Source organism: Blennius ocellaris (genome assembly GCF_963422515.1).
Source record: "Blennius ocellaris genome assembly, chromosome: 5".
Taxonomy (NCBI): domain Eukaryota; kingdom Metazoa; phylum Chordata; class Actinopteri; order Blenniiformes; family Blenniidae; genus Blennius; species Blennius ocellaris.
The window spans coordinates 9,492,319-9,509,116 of NC_137654.1; the positions used below are offsets into that span (position 1 = coordinate 9,492,319).

Consider the following 16,798-nt stretch of genomic DNA (forward strand, 5'->3'; position numbering starts at 1 on the left):
GCTGAGGAATATGTGAATATGAAAGATTCACCATCAGGCGAAACATTGAAGTGGCTCATGTCTGTGTTAAGAGGGCGACACACTTCTGTTATAACAAAAAGAAAGAAAGAAGGAAGGAAGCATTTAAGAATATTCAGAAATATCCTCCTCATTTATGTTTTCTAACGAATAATTTTTAAAGAGTCCTGGTGAACCAGATTGGCAGGACATAATTATTCCTATTGTACTGAAATGAAACTACTTAAAACTGGAAGAAGAGCCACATGGTGCTGCTGTCGGGTTTGAAAGGCTCATATTGTAATTTAAGAGACAATAAGTGTCCTTTTGTTACTATAATGACAAATATTTCAACCTCAACCATTTTAATTACACAACAGTCATATTGAAGCTCTATCTTTCTCTTTTACTTTGACAAACACATTAATTGACCCTGTAAATGTTTAATTCATGGTTTTCAAATCAGAAGAAAAAAAATCCTTTGTCTCGAGCCAAATGGTAATGTTTGGTTGAATGAAGATAACTCTTACACTTCATTGTTTCAATTCCATTACACTTACACTAAATTCCGTAATAGAAATGTGTTTTATGGAATACATAACTGTATCGATCTTTATCTTTGTCTATTTCACTTCTCATTTTTAAAATAACTGTAAAAATGAACCATGCTGGGAAAAGTCATCCCCCTGAAAATGACTTATGATCATTTAGACAACACAACCTGTCTGAGACAAAATCCAAACTAATAAACATGCCTCACTTAATAATTAAAGAGAAAACGTTCGCTGTGTTTATTGCTGGGCTCCCATTCATCATAATAATGGAGTCGCCTAAAGAGGCGTTGATGCACCCCTCAGCTCACTGTCCTCTTGTGGACAAACTGCACATGCAGTCCAACAACCCATATCACAGTGTGGCTGTATATGTTCTTTTTTTAAATGTATTATTATTGTAGTTCAGTGAACACTGAGGCTGCATTTCAGGACCCCGGACAGCGACACAGCAGGCAACCGTCCACTGAGGCTGCATTTCAGCACCGGGGACAGCGCCCCCGGCCTCCACTGAATCAGGAGAGTCCTGCAGCAGAGTGATGACAATGAACGGCTGGATCGTAAAAGAGCATCTGTGTCAGGTTGAGACCTCGGGCTCGAGACGGCAGCCCGTTGCCTCGGTGGAGGTCATCCAGCAGGGCCAGAAGTCACCTGCACGGAAGTGAAGCCACACAACGAACTTTGTGTGTCAGATTAAGGTATATTCATGCATATATTATATTATAGTCCAGGATTTGTATCGTCACCATTACACGTTTTTAAATGCCCTGGTACGTAGTTGTGTTCCCAAGCACTGACCAAAAACATAGATGGTACAGAAGAAAATAGAAGCGTAATGTAAATTAGAGTAATATAAAATGGGCACAGTGTAAGACAGGTGAATAGTGTATACAGTGTTTACATAGCAAACACACGCCACAAATAAATAAATAAGTTAGTAGAACTACAGGGTAGCACCACAATATAGGAGTCTTTTTTTTTTCTTTTTTTTTTAAAATTTCAATGGCTAATCTGATTAACAACAGACCTTTATAAGTTTCTCAAATGTTTGGAGCCTCAAACACAATGTTAGGCGCCATCTTTAGTTTGTAGAAAAACAATTTTTTATTGTAAATTAATAACTTTCTCCTAAAATTCAGTTATTCACCGTTTACGTTTTGATTGAGGAATGCATAAAAAATAAAACGCGTTTTTCAAATCACTACGCCCATCGCTGCTTATTCCCCACCGCCAGCCGCAGCACCGCCCGTGTGCAAAAGCCGTCTCCCTCCGCCGCACGCGGAGCGCTGTGAGCGGCGGCAGGCAGTCAGGTCAATTAGTCCGCGGGCACAGAAGGAGGCGGTGGTCCCTCTCCTCGCTTCTGCACGTACCTCAACAGCCGTTCACCTGGATTTAAAGGGGAGGAAGAGCAGAGAAAGTGTTCGGTCGTCTTCTCCCGGACGTGCCCTCCTCCACCCGGCGTGAGAAAGACAAGCGGGAGGAAGAGAAGCGGAACAAGAGAAGACATGGGAGCGTTCAGGGTGCTGCTGGGGAGTTTACATTACCTCGGACTCTACCTGCAACTTAGTGCCTCCGCAAGGCAAGCGGGGCACGGAGACACGGAGAACCACATCACCGGGAACGGTACGTCCTCTGTCCTCTCTTTGTTTGTCTTCTTTGGGAGGACAACAAGCAGGGGGGGGGGGGGGGGGGGGGGGGGGGGGGGGGGGTGGCAGGAGTGGCAGAGGTGATGCTCAACATGCAGATGAGGGATTAAACACAGAGGAGGATGATGATGATGATGATGATGATGAAGCCCACATGTGTTTTTTTGTGATTTCTGTGTCTGATGAGTCAATTGATCAAAAAAAAAAAAAGAGTGCACATGCACACACACACACACACACACACACACACACACACACACACACACACACACACACACACACACACACACACACACACACACACACACACACACACACCTTGTCAAAATGTGGATTATTTCACGTCAAGTGATAAATGTCGTGACCATTTGTAAAATGTTGGCGCGTCTGACTGACAGGATCTTGTTTCATCAGTTCTGCTCTTCTTCCTCCTCCGACCCTCCGGATCAGTGATTCATCCCGGCCGGAGCAGAGGTGGTGTCAGCTGATAGATGGGTGTTAATGTGCTCCCCTCCAGAATGCCAATGTGAAATCCACACTGAAAACACACACACGCACACACACGCACACACACGCACACACACGCACGTACACACGCACCGCTCCCCCTCCTCTCCCCACCAGGAGCTTCCCTAAATGGCCTCCAGTGTTTACACTTGGTTACGTCATGTCGTCTTCACGCACACACAGCCTCTCCTCGCTCTCTCTCTCTCTCTTTCTCTGGGTCGGTCCTGCTGGACCTGCAGACCTCCACAGGTGTCTCTGCACCAGGTCCAACCCCCTGACATCCTCTGTGGGTGAAACATACTTTACCTCCAACCAGTGAACTCACAGCGAAAATCTGGGACTATATCACATCCGTGTTGTTTGCATTGCTTTTTACCAAACGCAACAAATGAAGATTTCAGTCGTCTAAACATGTATTGTGATCACAGTGCGACTTGTAATAAATTAACACTGAAGTCAATGATTATATACTTTGGGATATTTAATTCCAGATGGCAGTGCTCTTTTAATTCTTGGACCCAGTTTCAGCCAGATGCAGTCTTTTTTTTTTTCCATCTTTTTTAAATCACATATGGGTCTTTAGGTCCAATCAGCTGCTTTTCTTGGTCTTTGCTGTCTGTTGCTACCAGGTTTGATGTAAAGATGAAATAATGTAGTCAAATATTACTTCTCGACCAGAAGCAGTCCATCTGATCGGCGACGTGCTGAATATAAATGCACAGTGCATTTCATTTACATTTATATGTTAATGTTGATACTGAGGACTTTGTAATAAGTCATGCAGCTCTAATGATATTAATATTTAAAGTCCTCACTGTTGTGCTTAAAAGAAGTCGGTGAACCAAACCGTCTGGGTCCGTCGTCCAGCTGTGTGTCTGTTAAGCAGCTGCTGGAGATTCTGTAGGACGGCTTGAATCAAGACCCGACCAGACCTAAGACGTCATCCGTGACTTCAAGATTTAGATTTTAAAAATTCTCCGTAATGGCACCAGACCTCAGCGGCTGCAGTGCAGTATCCAGGAGAACTGTGCTCTGTGGGTGAGATTTGTGCGGATGAAGAGGCTCCCGGTTGGTCCGATCTCGCCTGCGACCATGAAAATGGATTTATTGAAAGTCGAGCAGGGGGTGTTGATTTGTGAAGTGACAGTGGGAAGATTTAGATAGTTTTGACAAAAGAAAAGTAAAAAAAAAAAATAAAGAAGTGGTGTGGGATTTTTGAGAGAATAAATCTTGTTTTCCGTGTCAATGAGACAGTCAGGAGACCTTTTCTTCAATATGTTGAAGCTGAAAATCCATCATCTTCTGCACGTCTCTGTCCGACTCGTGGCTGCCGGGAGATTGAGCTGAAATACGAGGATTTGGAATCGTTTTTCTTCCCTTTTATTCTGATGATGATCATCATCAGAATCATATTGACATCAGTACTCTTCTCGGTCCTTGGATGCAGTGAGATAATGTTGATGGCTGAACTGAAAACTGGTTTTAATTACAAAAAGAGTCTATCCATGTTCTCGTGTGTTCAGGTCAGACGTGTCTCTAAGCAAGTGAATCAAGTCTGGAATGTTCCGCAGTTTAGTGTTGGGAGATGTTCAAAACCAGAAAGGTGGAAACAGGAGACTGTGATTTCATAGAAATAATTTAAAAAAAACAAGGTGAAAGCTAAATGAACCACTAAAGCTTTAGTGAACAAGGTCAGTATTCAAACATGGAATTCCAGCTAACGTTTGACAACAATCTGTGGAAATTGGACCATTTTTTTCCTTAAGTTTACTACAAAATGAGGCCCAGATTACACAACAACGTTTTCAAGTGAAAACAGAAAACTTCCGTTGCATTCTGGGTGTTTGATGACACGACCACGGAGCTCAGAGACACTGAAAATGGCTCCCAGAGTCCCAAGATGTCCCGACTCTGTTGCCGTGTAAATCGAAAATTTTGAACTTTTTGAAAACATTTCTACTCCATCTCCAATGAAACGGGGTAAAACGCAACTTTTCTGTCATGCTCACCAAGGCTGTATCATATTAATCTCTCGGGACTTGGTGGTTTTATAGCTGAGAGTCACCGGAATATCAATCCAAGGTCAGGCGAATGTTGTTGCCCTCGCCATTGTTAATGTTTATGACGGATTGTTCTCTGCGAGCATGCATGTGTGGTTTCATTACCAGAACAAACAACAGCATGCCAACTACATCCTTTTCAGCATTTTTGCTGCGTCCATGTAAACGGACATCATTTTCAAAACGTTGCCATGTATGTATATATGCATTATTATTATTATTATTATTATTGACAGGAAAACAAAGAAACAATGTACCCAACACATTTTTTTTCCTCAAGTCTTCTATCATGTCACCCAAAAAAGGGTTTTATATAAAAAAAAATATATTCCTTGGTAGTAAAAGTGGCTCAATTGTGTTGAATTGAGATCATAACCGGTGCTTTTAGATATTTTATTACAACACTAAAACCATGTGATGTCCGCTGCTGTCTCATCCCGTCTGAAAATCCTTCCCTCCATCACAATAACGACGCTGTGGACTGAATATGTTCCACCAGAGGATCTTCATCTCGTGGTCACTGCAGGGAGTCTCGGCCGTGATGCTTCTGGTGATCCCCGCTGATTTTAACTGTATCCGTCCAGAGGAATCTCATTACTCTCCACCGTCTGTCAAATCCCTCCCCTCTCATGCGGGGGCCACAGCGTTCAATGATCTCTCTGTATATCACTGCAGAATATTTAGCATTTGTCATTTCCGTTGTTGTCCCCCCCCCCCCCCCCCCCCCCCATTTGGATCAATATGAATAATATCTCGGCTCTGTGGCACATAAAGAATCAGAATCTGTTTTCAGACTGAATAATGTGCTTGTTGGGAGAGACGTTTCTGAACAGTGGCTGTGTGGGATTTTTATGGAAATGAGCGCGTGCAGATACACTTGTTTTTGTTTTGTCCTGAGGGGAGAACGAGAGAAAAGGAGGAGGGCAACAAGAGATTTGAAAACTCCTGCAGACGCAAGCGCGCCACCGCACATTCATGTAGCCTAATTCCTAATTGAAATACTAAACGGGCTCGCAGTGTAATAATTAGTAAAGCATGGCACATATTGTAGTGCTGTTGTAGAGTGAAATCTAATAGGATTTCCGCTGGCTTGTTCGTGTAATCAGATACTGACGAGGATAAATCCACCGGAACCCTGTGCACACCTTTATGTTTGCACGATAAGTGTAGCTCCTCGTCAGACGGTCCTCCAGGTGAATTCACAGCATCGGTGAGTCACGGCAAACCAAAACCGCCATGGTGAGGTCGGCCGAGGCGTCAGTGTGGCTCTGTGCCGAGGCGGGGAAAGAAAAACAGTTGAGAAGTCGCGGCTCGATTTTCATAATGTTCCAATCTACATCTGGCCAAACGCTGTTCTAGCCGTTGATGCCTTTCAATTAACTCCTCATTAGAGGCAAGCGAGGCGATTATTCCAGCCAATCAATTGCTTTAATTAATCAGCGGAGGGCAAATGAGCCATCGGGCCGTTAGGATACTCAAACTTTTTCAAACGGCAAAGAAAGTGGTAGTAATGAGACAACCTAACAGAGATGTAGCACTGCAGGCACCGGTTCCAACTGGGATTTGTTAGTTTTAGAACATATTTTAAAGGTAAATGAGTCGTTCTGTTGAACTCTGAGTTTTATCGGTTAAAGTAAGAGCTTTGCACCCTTATGTTCAGAGGAAGAGGGGCAGTGTTTGCAGGAAGGAGCGTTGACGACCCAGGACACATTTACACCGCGTTTACAAATGAAAACGCAAAGATTTCATTGCGCTTTGCAGGTGCTGCAGGTGCTCGGAGCCACTGAACATGCTCCTTTGTGATAACAGCTATCAAGGTGGAACTTTTTGAAAACACTCCGATTCCGTTGTCATGCGAACGAGGGAAACTTTCTCAAAACGCTCGAGCTCCATCTCGGTGTCGCCGTGGGAAACGCTGCTGCTTGCGCACCGCGATTGTAGAAAATAGTTATTATGAACAGTGACAACAATGTTTTCCTCCAGAGTGTCGTGACTCAGTCCATATTCTCCTGGGACTTGGTGGTTTTCTAGTTGACACTCAACATAATAACAATCCAATTTGGTTGCCTGTCTATATCCCGTGTACCTCCATGGTTAATGTTTATAGTATATTGTTATATAGTGTATGAGTGGTTTCATTGCAAAAGCAAAGAACAGCACCCATCAAGGCTGGAACATACTTGTCGCATTACACTCTATTCTATTCTTTTAACGCAACCATCCTGAAAATATTTCCGCCTGTGGTGGCCGGCGTTCTCCTCCTTTCCTAAAGTTGTTTATATTTCAGTGCTGGAGTTCTGAGGCATCTAATTGTCTTTGTATTATATTAAATTGTGATTGTGCAGACGAGGATATCGGCCGATCTTCTCACACTAGCGTCCAATGGGCTCTTGTGCATGTGCAGGGAGAGGATCGACGCAGACTCTCGCTCACAGGGGCGGATGGCGATCGTGGCGTCACACGGACCAATGCAGACTCCACGGGGAGAGTTTGCTCTCGCCTTTACTGGGCCAACATGCAAACTTCATCGTTTCCATTGTTTCTGCCGACATCATTTTCCAAATGCTGCCGCGTAAACACAAGACTTGAAACGTTGTGTTAAAGGGCCCGTTTTCATGTTGACTCTTTTAGAAAGAGATGTTTGGAAAACTGACATTTTCAGGGTGAATTTAAAATTATTTGTACAAAAACTAAGGTAACATTATCTGCCTTTCATAAAAGACTAAGATTTATAGATGGCTGGAGAGGAGGATGAGGTCCAGTTCACATTGGTTTTCCTCCTATGAAACTATAGGAACTACAAACTGCATTGTCTACAGGCAAAATATTATACAACTTTTATTGGTAAAGTGGGTTTTTTGCAATTCTACATTAGTGGTGCGTCAAATCAGACGTTGGCAAACTGCTACAATCTTGTTAATTGATGGTAAAACAGCTCCGTTTTTGAGTTTTTATATCAAACTATCCGTATAAGATGAAAAGAGAAGAGCAGTTTCTAAAGTGTTTATATTTGTGTACGTCTCCCCTCCTCACCCCGTCCCGACCTCCATCGCGGCAGAAAGCGGCGCCATCCGGACTGCTGTTATTAGATTGGGGGGGGGGTTTCGAGCCATTATTTGTTTTCAGATTCAACAAGTGAATCACTCAGTGTTCAGCGAAGCCTCCAGGGCTTCAGCGCTGCTCTATAAAGAGTGTCAGGCATGGCTGCTCCTCCAAACCGTGATCGTATTTGAGAGGAATGCGGTGGATGTGTGAGCGTAACACCTCCTCCACAAACCGGCCTGCGTAACAAAGTGTGAGACGTATCGTGAAGGAAATGGGACTCCCGTTCAACGCAAGCTGGGGCGCTGACGTCACGCTGCTGTTAGACTATTAAAAAAACGTAACAGTGGCCACTGCGGTATCGTTGCCAAACACTCGGGAGCAGCTTGTGAGGTTTACTTGTGTCTTCCACAGAATCAGACACCAAATGTTCCTGTCTGCTTTTCGCCCGCTGATCTTTTTCTTTGAAGTTTTTACAGCGATACGTTAGCCGGGCCCTGGACGCCGTGCCGTGCCGCGGCTGTCAAGACGAACTCAGCCAGGTGCGCTGATTTACATTTACAAATGCCGAAACGCTGTTAAATTGCGCCGGCTGATTTAGGCACTGGTCCAGGCAGCATCGGAAAAACAAGCGGGTTTTTATCAGTGTTGCCTGGGATAATCACACAAACAGCTGATTCATCTCATCAGAGATCATTTTGCCATATTGAGCTGATGAAGGAAAACTGGAAGACCGGCAGCACTGTTCATTACATCTGTTGGATTAGAGGCAAATATCACCATCTTTTAAGGCGCTTCCTCCAATTCCTGCTGGAACCGAGCTGACCAAACACACCACAAATAATTTTTACAGCATTTTTACACTGAAAGTGTCTTGATAAACCAGTTTTGTGATGAGTGTTTGTCTGTGACACGTCAGCATTTGACAAATTTCACAAAAGTCAACTCATGGTCTCTGCAACCTGCAGACAATCCTCCTCCTCCCAACAGATCAGCAGAAGCTGCCTCTTCTTTCCAGTTCAGCACCATTTCTCAGACTTTTCAACACAATCTACTTATGTTATGCCGATGTTTAAGTTGTTTAAGCATGACCGACATTCACCTCAGCTGTGGATCAGGAACCGCTCGGCTGACCCTGCTCCGCTTCAGGATGCTGAAAACAACTAATTAACCCCAAATGCAGGTTTTCTTGGACTGTGGGAGAAATAGAAACCTCTGTGACACAAACTGAGAACATGCAAACTGCAGATAAAGGCCAGGAGCCTTGAAATGGGATTATTCTCGCTGTGAGTCGTTACAGCTGACGACTGCTTGCATGCTCAGTGGAAATTATTCCTTATAAATTCTAGGAGCTTGTATTATTATTTTTTTTTTTCAAATGGAGAAAACCGTACAGTGACGATGGCGTCTTTTTGACTGATCTACGATTGAGCAACTCTTTCTTACACTCAGGTTGCATCAGACTATTTCTCTGTGAACCACATCATGTACACGACGCAGTACGTCTGTGCACAAAATGTCTTCAACGACCAGTTTAGTCTCACTGAAAGGTTGACGTCTTTGTGTGCGTCCCCGCTTATTTGCTTGCAGTTAGTTGGAAAGAACGGAGGAACTCGGAGATAAACATTTATCAAAGCAGTTGCTGCTTTACGGTTTTTGAACTACAAACTAGGGCTCTCAAAATCGACAGTAACGTGGATTAATTTGTCATGATTACATATTTTAACTCAATTAAGATTAATTGAATTTGAGTACATAAACAAGATGGATCCTGCTGACTGTTCTCAGTTGCAGCAACATTGTCAACGAGAAGCGGTCAGCTCTCCTCTCGCACAATGTCAACAAGTTGGTTTGTCTGAGTGGCTGAAGAAGGAGTAAAAGCATCACATTAAGATGGATCAATGTTTGCGTTGGGAAAGAGACGTTTTTTGTGAATACGGATTGTTATGGTTCCTTAATAAACACCTCATATATTCCCTTCTTTCTTCAGTCTGTTTGCTCATGCAAAATGAAACCTAAGAGAAACATGATATATTATTGCTGTTGTTTATCTGTTGTCATGCAGATTACAAGATGAACTACCTATTATCTGGTGAAATAGCAGTTTGGTCGTATAAAAGGCTCTTATCTCGGGAGTCACTGACTATATGAGCACACATGGCTTTTGCACATGATTGTATATCTTGGTGTTGCTCATGATTGTTCTGGATAAAGAATTTTTCATTATCTTGGGTTCCTGAAGAAACATCCATGAGCTTTACGTCAGATTACCGGCTGAACAATTAATCAAAAATCTAATCATGGAACGGTCGGGTAATAAAAAGTGACAGATTTCTGGGGGCCTGGATGCAATCTTCTGTATATTTTGAGTTCCCATTTAATTGTGCTGTGCAGAGAAAGTCAATAGACGCTCGGTGTGGAAGCCCAGTTCCCTTTCAGCCTGAATCTTCTCGACGCTCCTCTGCTGTCTCGCTCTGTCAGCGCCGGTGCTGCTCATAAAGAGCCATAAAAATAGAAGGAGAGTGTCTGTGAGCACAAGCAGGGAGGACGGGCGAGGCGAGAGAGGGACAGGCTGGCAGTTTTATAGCTTGTTGGCGCTCAGCAGTAGGTACAGCCAATGTATTTAGGTCCTGACCTCTGTATATACTCCTCACTGTGAAGACAAGTGCCACAGGGTGGCCCGGGATAAACTACACAAAGGAGAGGAATTATGACTGGAGCAGCACCGTCCAGTCACACATTTCACAGCTGGGCTCTGAAAAGAGACTTAAGGACAGGTCTTTGACTTGTCTCCTGGCTTTGTCTGCATGTCCCCTCACCACTCCAGTGTGCTCAAAGCCATAATCCCTGACATTTCCCATTTATAAGTGCTGATTTCCGCTGCTCTCGGCCATTCGCTGATGGGATTCAACCTCCAGCTTTGTGATAGCTGGTGAGTTTTCAGCGCCGCTGCCAGAAAGTGGAAGTCAGATTGAGTTTTCTTGGGATAATGCAATCAGAGTGATGGAGAGAAACGAGGGGATATCCTGGAAGATTGGTGTCTGATAGCAGTGGTTCCAAAGCTGGGTTTGAGACCGTCGAAATCAGATTCGAAGATAACAACGAAAAGAAAAAGAATAAGAGTCTTTTTCGAATCCAGAGCAGATCTGAGAAACTGCTCACGACTTGTTAATTCACTGGACTGTTTTAGCCAATTACAATGAGAGAGGATGTCGTCAACTCAGTGATGAAGTGTCCACAAACATAAGCTGTACACACTGGAAAAACACAATCACCATCTTTAAGATACAAAAGCAAATGAAGTGCATGCCAGAGATCAAGGCTCTTTTAAAGGAACAATGAGAACCGGTTTGCAGTTGTGAGCATTTCAGAAAAAAAAACCCTGAAAGAAGAAGGAGATTTTAGTGATGCAAGGAAAAAAACCAACAACATAAACTGACCCTGGGTCAAAGGACACATGGCAGCATTTGGATGCGCTTTGCATCTGGGGACGACAGGGAAGGTACAACACGACGCAGTATTTGTCAGAAAAACATCTTGTTCAAGTCCAAGTCAACAAAGATGTCTGAATAATTCCTTGCAATAGACTATGTATTGGTGGGATGTGTAAGTTTGAATTATTCTGATTCATATCGTATCTTATAACTTCCACAAGTGATTGATCAAAACAAGTTACTCCTGGAGATGAATTTAGTAATGACTCTTTGAAGTCTCATCTCGAGTGCTCGCATCATTTTCATTTGTTTGGTGGACAGCTGGTGAGGGACCTGAACCGGTCCAGTTCTGACTGAGAAGCTCCAGAAGCTGAGACTGAAAACGATCCAATCAAAACCAACAAGGGGGGGAAAAAAACAGTATGAATAATGTATGAGATGCATGGAGAAGGCTGCAGCTGCTCTGTGGTGGTGAACGGTGTACCAGTGAGCAGTGTATCAGCGTCGACCGGCTGATTTATTGTCTGACCCGCGCAGCAGATCAGGTGTTGTGCTCATTGTTTGACAATGCAGACCAGCACCTTCCATGTCCTCCATCATTCTTGCCCCCCCCCCCCCCCCCCCCCATCCCCTCCCCTCGCCTGTCAGCGCTCTGCCACGTCGTGCCTAATAAACTCTGAATCCTCCCCGATCAGAGCGTTCTCTTCCAGTCCGCCACTAAAAAGCTGCGGGGTCAACCGGCAGTCAAGGACTCGTCCGGCTTGTTTCTGCACGAGCACCGTCTGCCGCGCCCATCCTTTCACCCTGGCACAGCACTGGTTTGTTTTTATGTTGTTGTGTGTGTGTGTGTGTGTGTGTGTGTGTGTGTGTGTGTGTGTGTGTGTGTGTGTGTGTGTGTGTGTGTGTGTGTGTGTGTGTGTGTGTGTGTGTGTGTGTGTGTGTGTGTGTGTGGGTGGGGGGGACATACTTTGAAGGAGAAGTGACTGTAGCCAGCTTTGAGTGTGGCAATCACAAAGCAAGCACTTTCTTCATGGCTGAAACTCGTCTGTGGGACTCATCATCCAACCGGTGTGTGTGTGTGTGTGTGTGTGTGTGTGTGTGTGTGTGTGTGTGTGTGTGTGTGTGTGTGTGTGTGTGTGTGTGTGTGTGTGTGTGTGTGTGTGTGTGTGTGTGTGTGTGAGAGAGAGAGAGAGAGAGAGAGAGAGAGAGAGCGCTCTGTGGACTTTGTGTGAGTGATGATAAAGGCAGCTTTGAGACAAATGATCCAAACCTTTTGTTCTGTGTGTGTGTGTGTGTGTGTGTGTGTGTGTGTGTGTGTGTGTGTGTGTGTGTGTGTGTGTGTGTGTGTGTGTGTGTGTGTGTTGTGTGTGTGTGTGTGTGTGTGTGTGTGTGTGTGTGTGTGTGTGTGTGTCTTTAGTCGCGAGATGTAGGGGGGATAGAGTATTCCCTCTATTGCGCTCGGCGTGATGATGTTGGAGGAAGTGCTTGGCTGTGAAGACTTGTCTGAGGGAGTGTTGCTTATCTTCTATTAGACACATTACTGCCAACGTCGCCATCAAAGTGGAAAGACACACACGCTCGCTCATAAAGCCTCCCATTCAGAGAGAAACACACACACACTACACTTCTCCTGGGGAGGCGCTTGGCAGGATCGGTCTCTTGGCAGTCTCACTGAGGAAGGAAGGAGGAGAAGGAGGTGGAGGAGGGGAGGTGATGTATCCGTCGTTTGCAGCCTGAAAGAGCTCCTCAGCCTCCTGCAGGTAATTTGGTGGAGTGTCATTGTTCCCAGGAGAGGCTCCCTGGTCCCACTTTCACCTCAAATCACACATCAGTCTGATCATCAGCCGACTCCTGCATGGTGATATCAACACTGCACAGTGTCTGGATATTAATCACTTGTGTTTTAAACGTCTTTGAGCGTTTAAACCGAAATGTTTTTTGTTTTGTTTTTTAAACAGCGTATCGTTTATACGGTTGTTGTTGCCATGAACCAAGCAGCTCACGCACATTGTAGAGGAGACTTGTAGTTTGTAGTTTTGGAACATTTTTCTGACTTGACCCTGATGATCTGAGACTCAAACTTCAGCTCTGCTACTCACTGGAAATTGCTGCTTGGAAAAATGTGAGAATTAAACCTCAGTTCAGATTTTGTTATATTGGAAGGTGGGGAAATGTATGGGCCAGTGAGTTTGAACCCCGTCCTCCTCATGTTGCATAATTCTGAGATTTATGATTTGTGCTACTTTTAATCAAGTCTTTGCTCTAATGGTGGATTTCCTCAAGTTATTCATACGTAACAATTATTGCTGAATTGTGTTGGAAAAAATCACAACCCTCCTGATGGTAGTTAGATTCTCTCAATTTAAAATATCTGTCCAGTCTTTAAATGTCAACTACTCTTGGAAGAGTAATACTTATTCCATCATTATACTTGCAATAACCTTCACCTTTTTCTATTAAGTTATGGGAAGAAATCCTGATAATAAAGAAAACAATCATGATCAAGCTCCTTTCATCCTCGGAAAATTTATCATCAAAGAAAACCAGACTTACAAACTAAACACTCCTTGAATGACAGAAAATACTCATTTCATCTTGTTCATTCAGAAAAACAAAAGCTTTTTTATCAAAGTTGTATTTTTGAAGTAACACTGTTTGAATAAATATTTGTCTGAGTGTCTTTTCCGGTTGTGTGAAACTAATGTCTTGAAAATAACCTGTTAAATACGAAGAAATAGATTAAAAAAAAAAAAGAAAGAAAAGATTTTCATTTTGATTATTGTGTCAAATCTTATCCATCACTGAGCCACACAGCACTTTCCTCTGAAGGTCGTCAAACAATTCAGTTAGAATCAGCTTTAAAGCTAAATATACGTCTTACAATAACTTTCTTTTAAACCCAACATTTGTTTCATTAGAAACATTTCACACATTAATTATGTTTGATAAAGATAACAGAAGATAAAGAAATGCATTTTTGGATTTTGGTGCCTTCAATTTGTTTTAATTAAATATGTTTGTTATTGTAACATTTTCCCACATTTCCTCATTATATCTTCATATTTTACAACTTTTACATTTTTGTATGTTGTTTTCCACCACTGGTTTAAAATGTCTCAATATTTTATTAATTCCTTCACTGAATCAATTTTCCCCCGATGCATTTTGAACCTTACCCTCCCGTATACAGTAAGACATGCTATATAAATAAGGTCTGATTGGTTGTGTGATCTGTGATGTTAAGTATTTTTTTTTACAGCAGTCTAATTGAAAAGGCTCAGCTTCCTTCCCCTCGAGGTTTATCTAACCACCTTTTTCTCTTGTGTAACATATTCCTTTGACACAGTCAAACTCCTGCTTGAGGTCTTGTTTTGCAACAATTATCCAGCTGATACAAAAACCCAGCTCCTCTCCACTAAACTGAAGGTTTCCTCCACGTCGTCTTTAACGCAGACTGCAGCTGCCTTTGTGTGTGTGTGTGTGTGTGTGTGTGTGATTCATTCATGTTGAAATTACAGGTTGCTTTCATTGCCTCGCACACCCATCTTCTCTGCTTCGTATTGCTCACCATGGCAACCGTGTGAAGGACCCGGCGCTCTGGAGGAAGCGTGTCCCACTGCTCTATAGGCAGTGATGTGCCGGCCTTTGAAATGAAGCCTTTACGTAATCAGCAGGCAGCATCCCGCCACTCTGAGCATATGGGTAAGGGGGGTGGGGGGGGGGGGGGGCACTTTGAAGATGGCTTTCATGTTGCCGATATTGAAGCATTTACATTCTGATGATGTGCCGTAGCTCTGTTTCCAGAGGAGAACGGACGAGCTGCATTATTTACACCGCTCACAGCGGGTCTTCAGTACGTCACATTCTCTTTTTCCTAATGTATCTGGAGCTCTTTAACCTGTCACTCGCACCAATGAACACCTCAGACACTCAAACATATTTTCAAATTAGGTTTTTTTTTTTTTTGATAGCTAGATAGGTAAGTGTCACCAAGTGGTGACAGACATTTTTTCTTTAACAAGGATGGATGGATGGATGGATGGATGAAAACCATTGTTGGTTTCAAATATTTCCCTAAAACTCCTTGTTAAAGTTTAGTGGGCAATCTGAAGCCAAATGTTCACCTGAAAGTTGAATTTATTTATGTCATTTTGTGTTGTTTTTTTTTGTTTTTTTTAATACATTCTTACATTTTATTAGACTTCTATGGCTGAATGGGTACAAACATTGCAGACTGAGCTGAAAATAGCTTTAGATACGGAGCTTAACAGATTTGGGAATATTTCCAGTTTGGCTATGAGAACGAGATCCAAGAGAAACATGCAAATGTGGAAGAAGAAAAAAAATCCCTCCTTATTTTCTGCCAATCTTCTGTACATTGAAGTTCCACATTTGCAGCTCTGATTGCTACAGCTTAATCACAGCTGTGATTGACTGCTGGACACGCTGAGCACAGCTTTTTCTTTTTCTTTCTCCAGGTCCTTGAACATCTCTGTGAAGACTAAAGATATTGAAGTTGACTCTTTTAACACCAACTGTCTGCCATACACTCTCAAGTCCCCACATACTCCACAAAGTTGCATTCATTAGAAAGTTGAAACTAAACAGACCAAGCAGCATGCATGCACGCACACACACACACACACACACACACACACACACACACACACACACACACACACACACACACACACACACACACACACACACAGAAGCATGCACTAAGACGCAGCGTGCTCAATTATGTGTGCTGCCCCTGGCCATTTCCAGACAGGGTTATCCATTTCAACATTTTCACAGCGACCAGACCTAATTACACCTCTGTGGAGAGCCTCTCTCCTCCACAGCAGGCCTGGATGTATATGGGCAAAGTGAAGGTGTGTGTGTGCGTGTGTGTGTGTGTGTGTGTGTGTGTGTGTGTGTGTGTGTGTGTGTGTGTGTGTGTGTGTGTGTGTGTGTGTGTGTGTGTGTGTGTGTGTGTTACCTCTAAATGGCTCTGAAGCCGGTAGTTGGCATTGCAATTAGAGAAAGTTAAGCTAAATGAAGCAGCATATACTGTATGTGCAGTTGTTCAAAACATTATTGGGGGATAGACACACACACACACACACACACACACACACACACACACACACACACACACACACACACACACACACACACACACACACACACACACACACACACACACACACACAAGCACAGGCTCACCACTTTGCTTGAATCCAGTCATGCTCTCTCCCTCCTGATGCGCACATTCTGTCTTTCATGTCCAACTAATAGGCTCTGGGCCATCTTTGAGGCCCTGCGTACTGTTTACAAAGGGCTGCAGAGTCGGACAGCTTGATACATGTGGGCAGTGCAGAATGAAATGCATAAATGCACACATATCCAGACACACTAACTCCATTACGCTGGGCTGGGTGTGATGGGGGATGCATGAAGAAGAAAATGTCTTTTCTCACTGTGGTTGGTGACGGTTAGTTGCACAGCAGATGGGAGCTGTAAGTCCAGAGTGTCCTGCAGAATAGCGGAGACTGCAGTGCATTTGTGTTTTATTT

The 16,798-nt window shown here is 43.5% G+C and overlaps 1 protein-coding gene across 1 annotated transcript in view; it reads left to right on the top strand.

The window, feature by feature from the left end:
* Window positions 1–1,973: 1,973 nt before the first annotated feature.
* The window catches only part of vstm2la (V-set and transmembrane domain containing 2 like a), a 65,312-nt gene continuing 50,487 nt past the window's right edge, over window positions 1,974–16,798 (top strand). Inside the window, exon 1 of the mRNA XM_080496207.1 lies at window positions 1,974–2,171. Coding sequence (XP_080352333.1) covers window positions 2,054–2,171 — 118 coding nt within the window. The 5' untranslated portion in view covers window positions 1,974–2,053. The remainder of the gene's footprint in view (window positions 2,172–16,798) is intronic.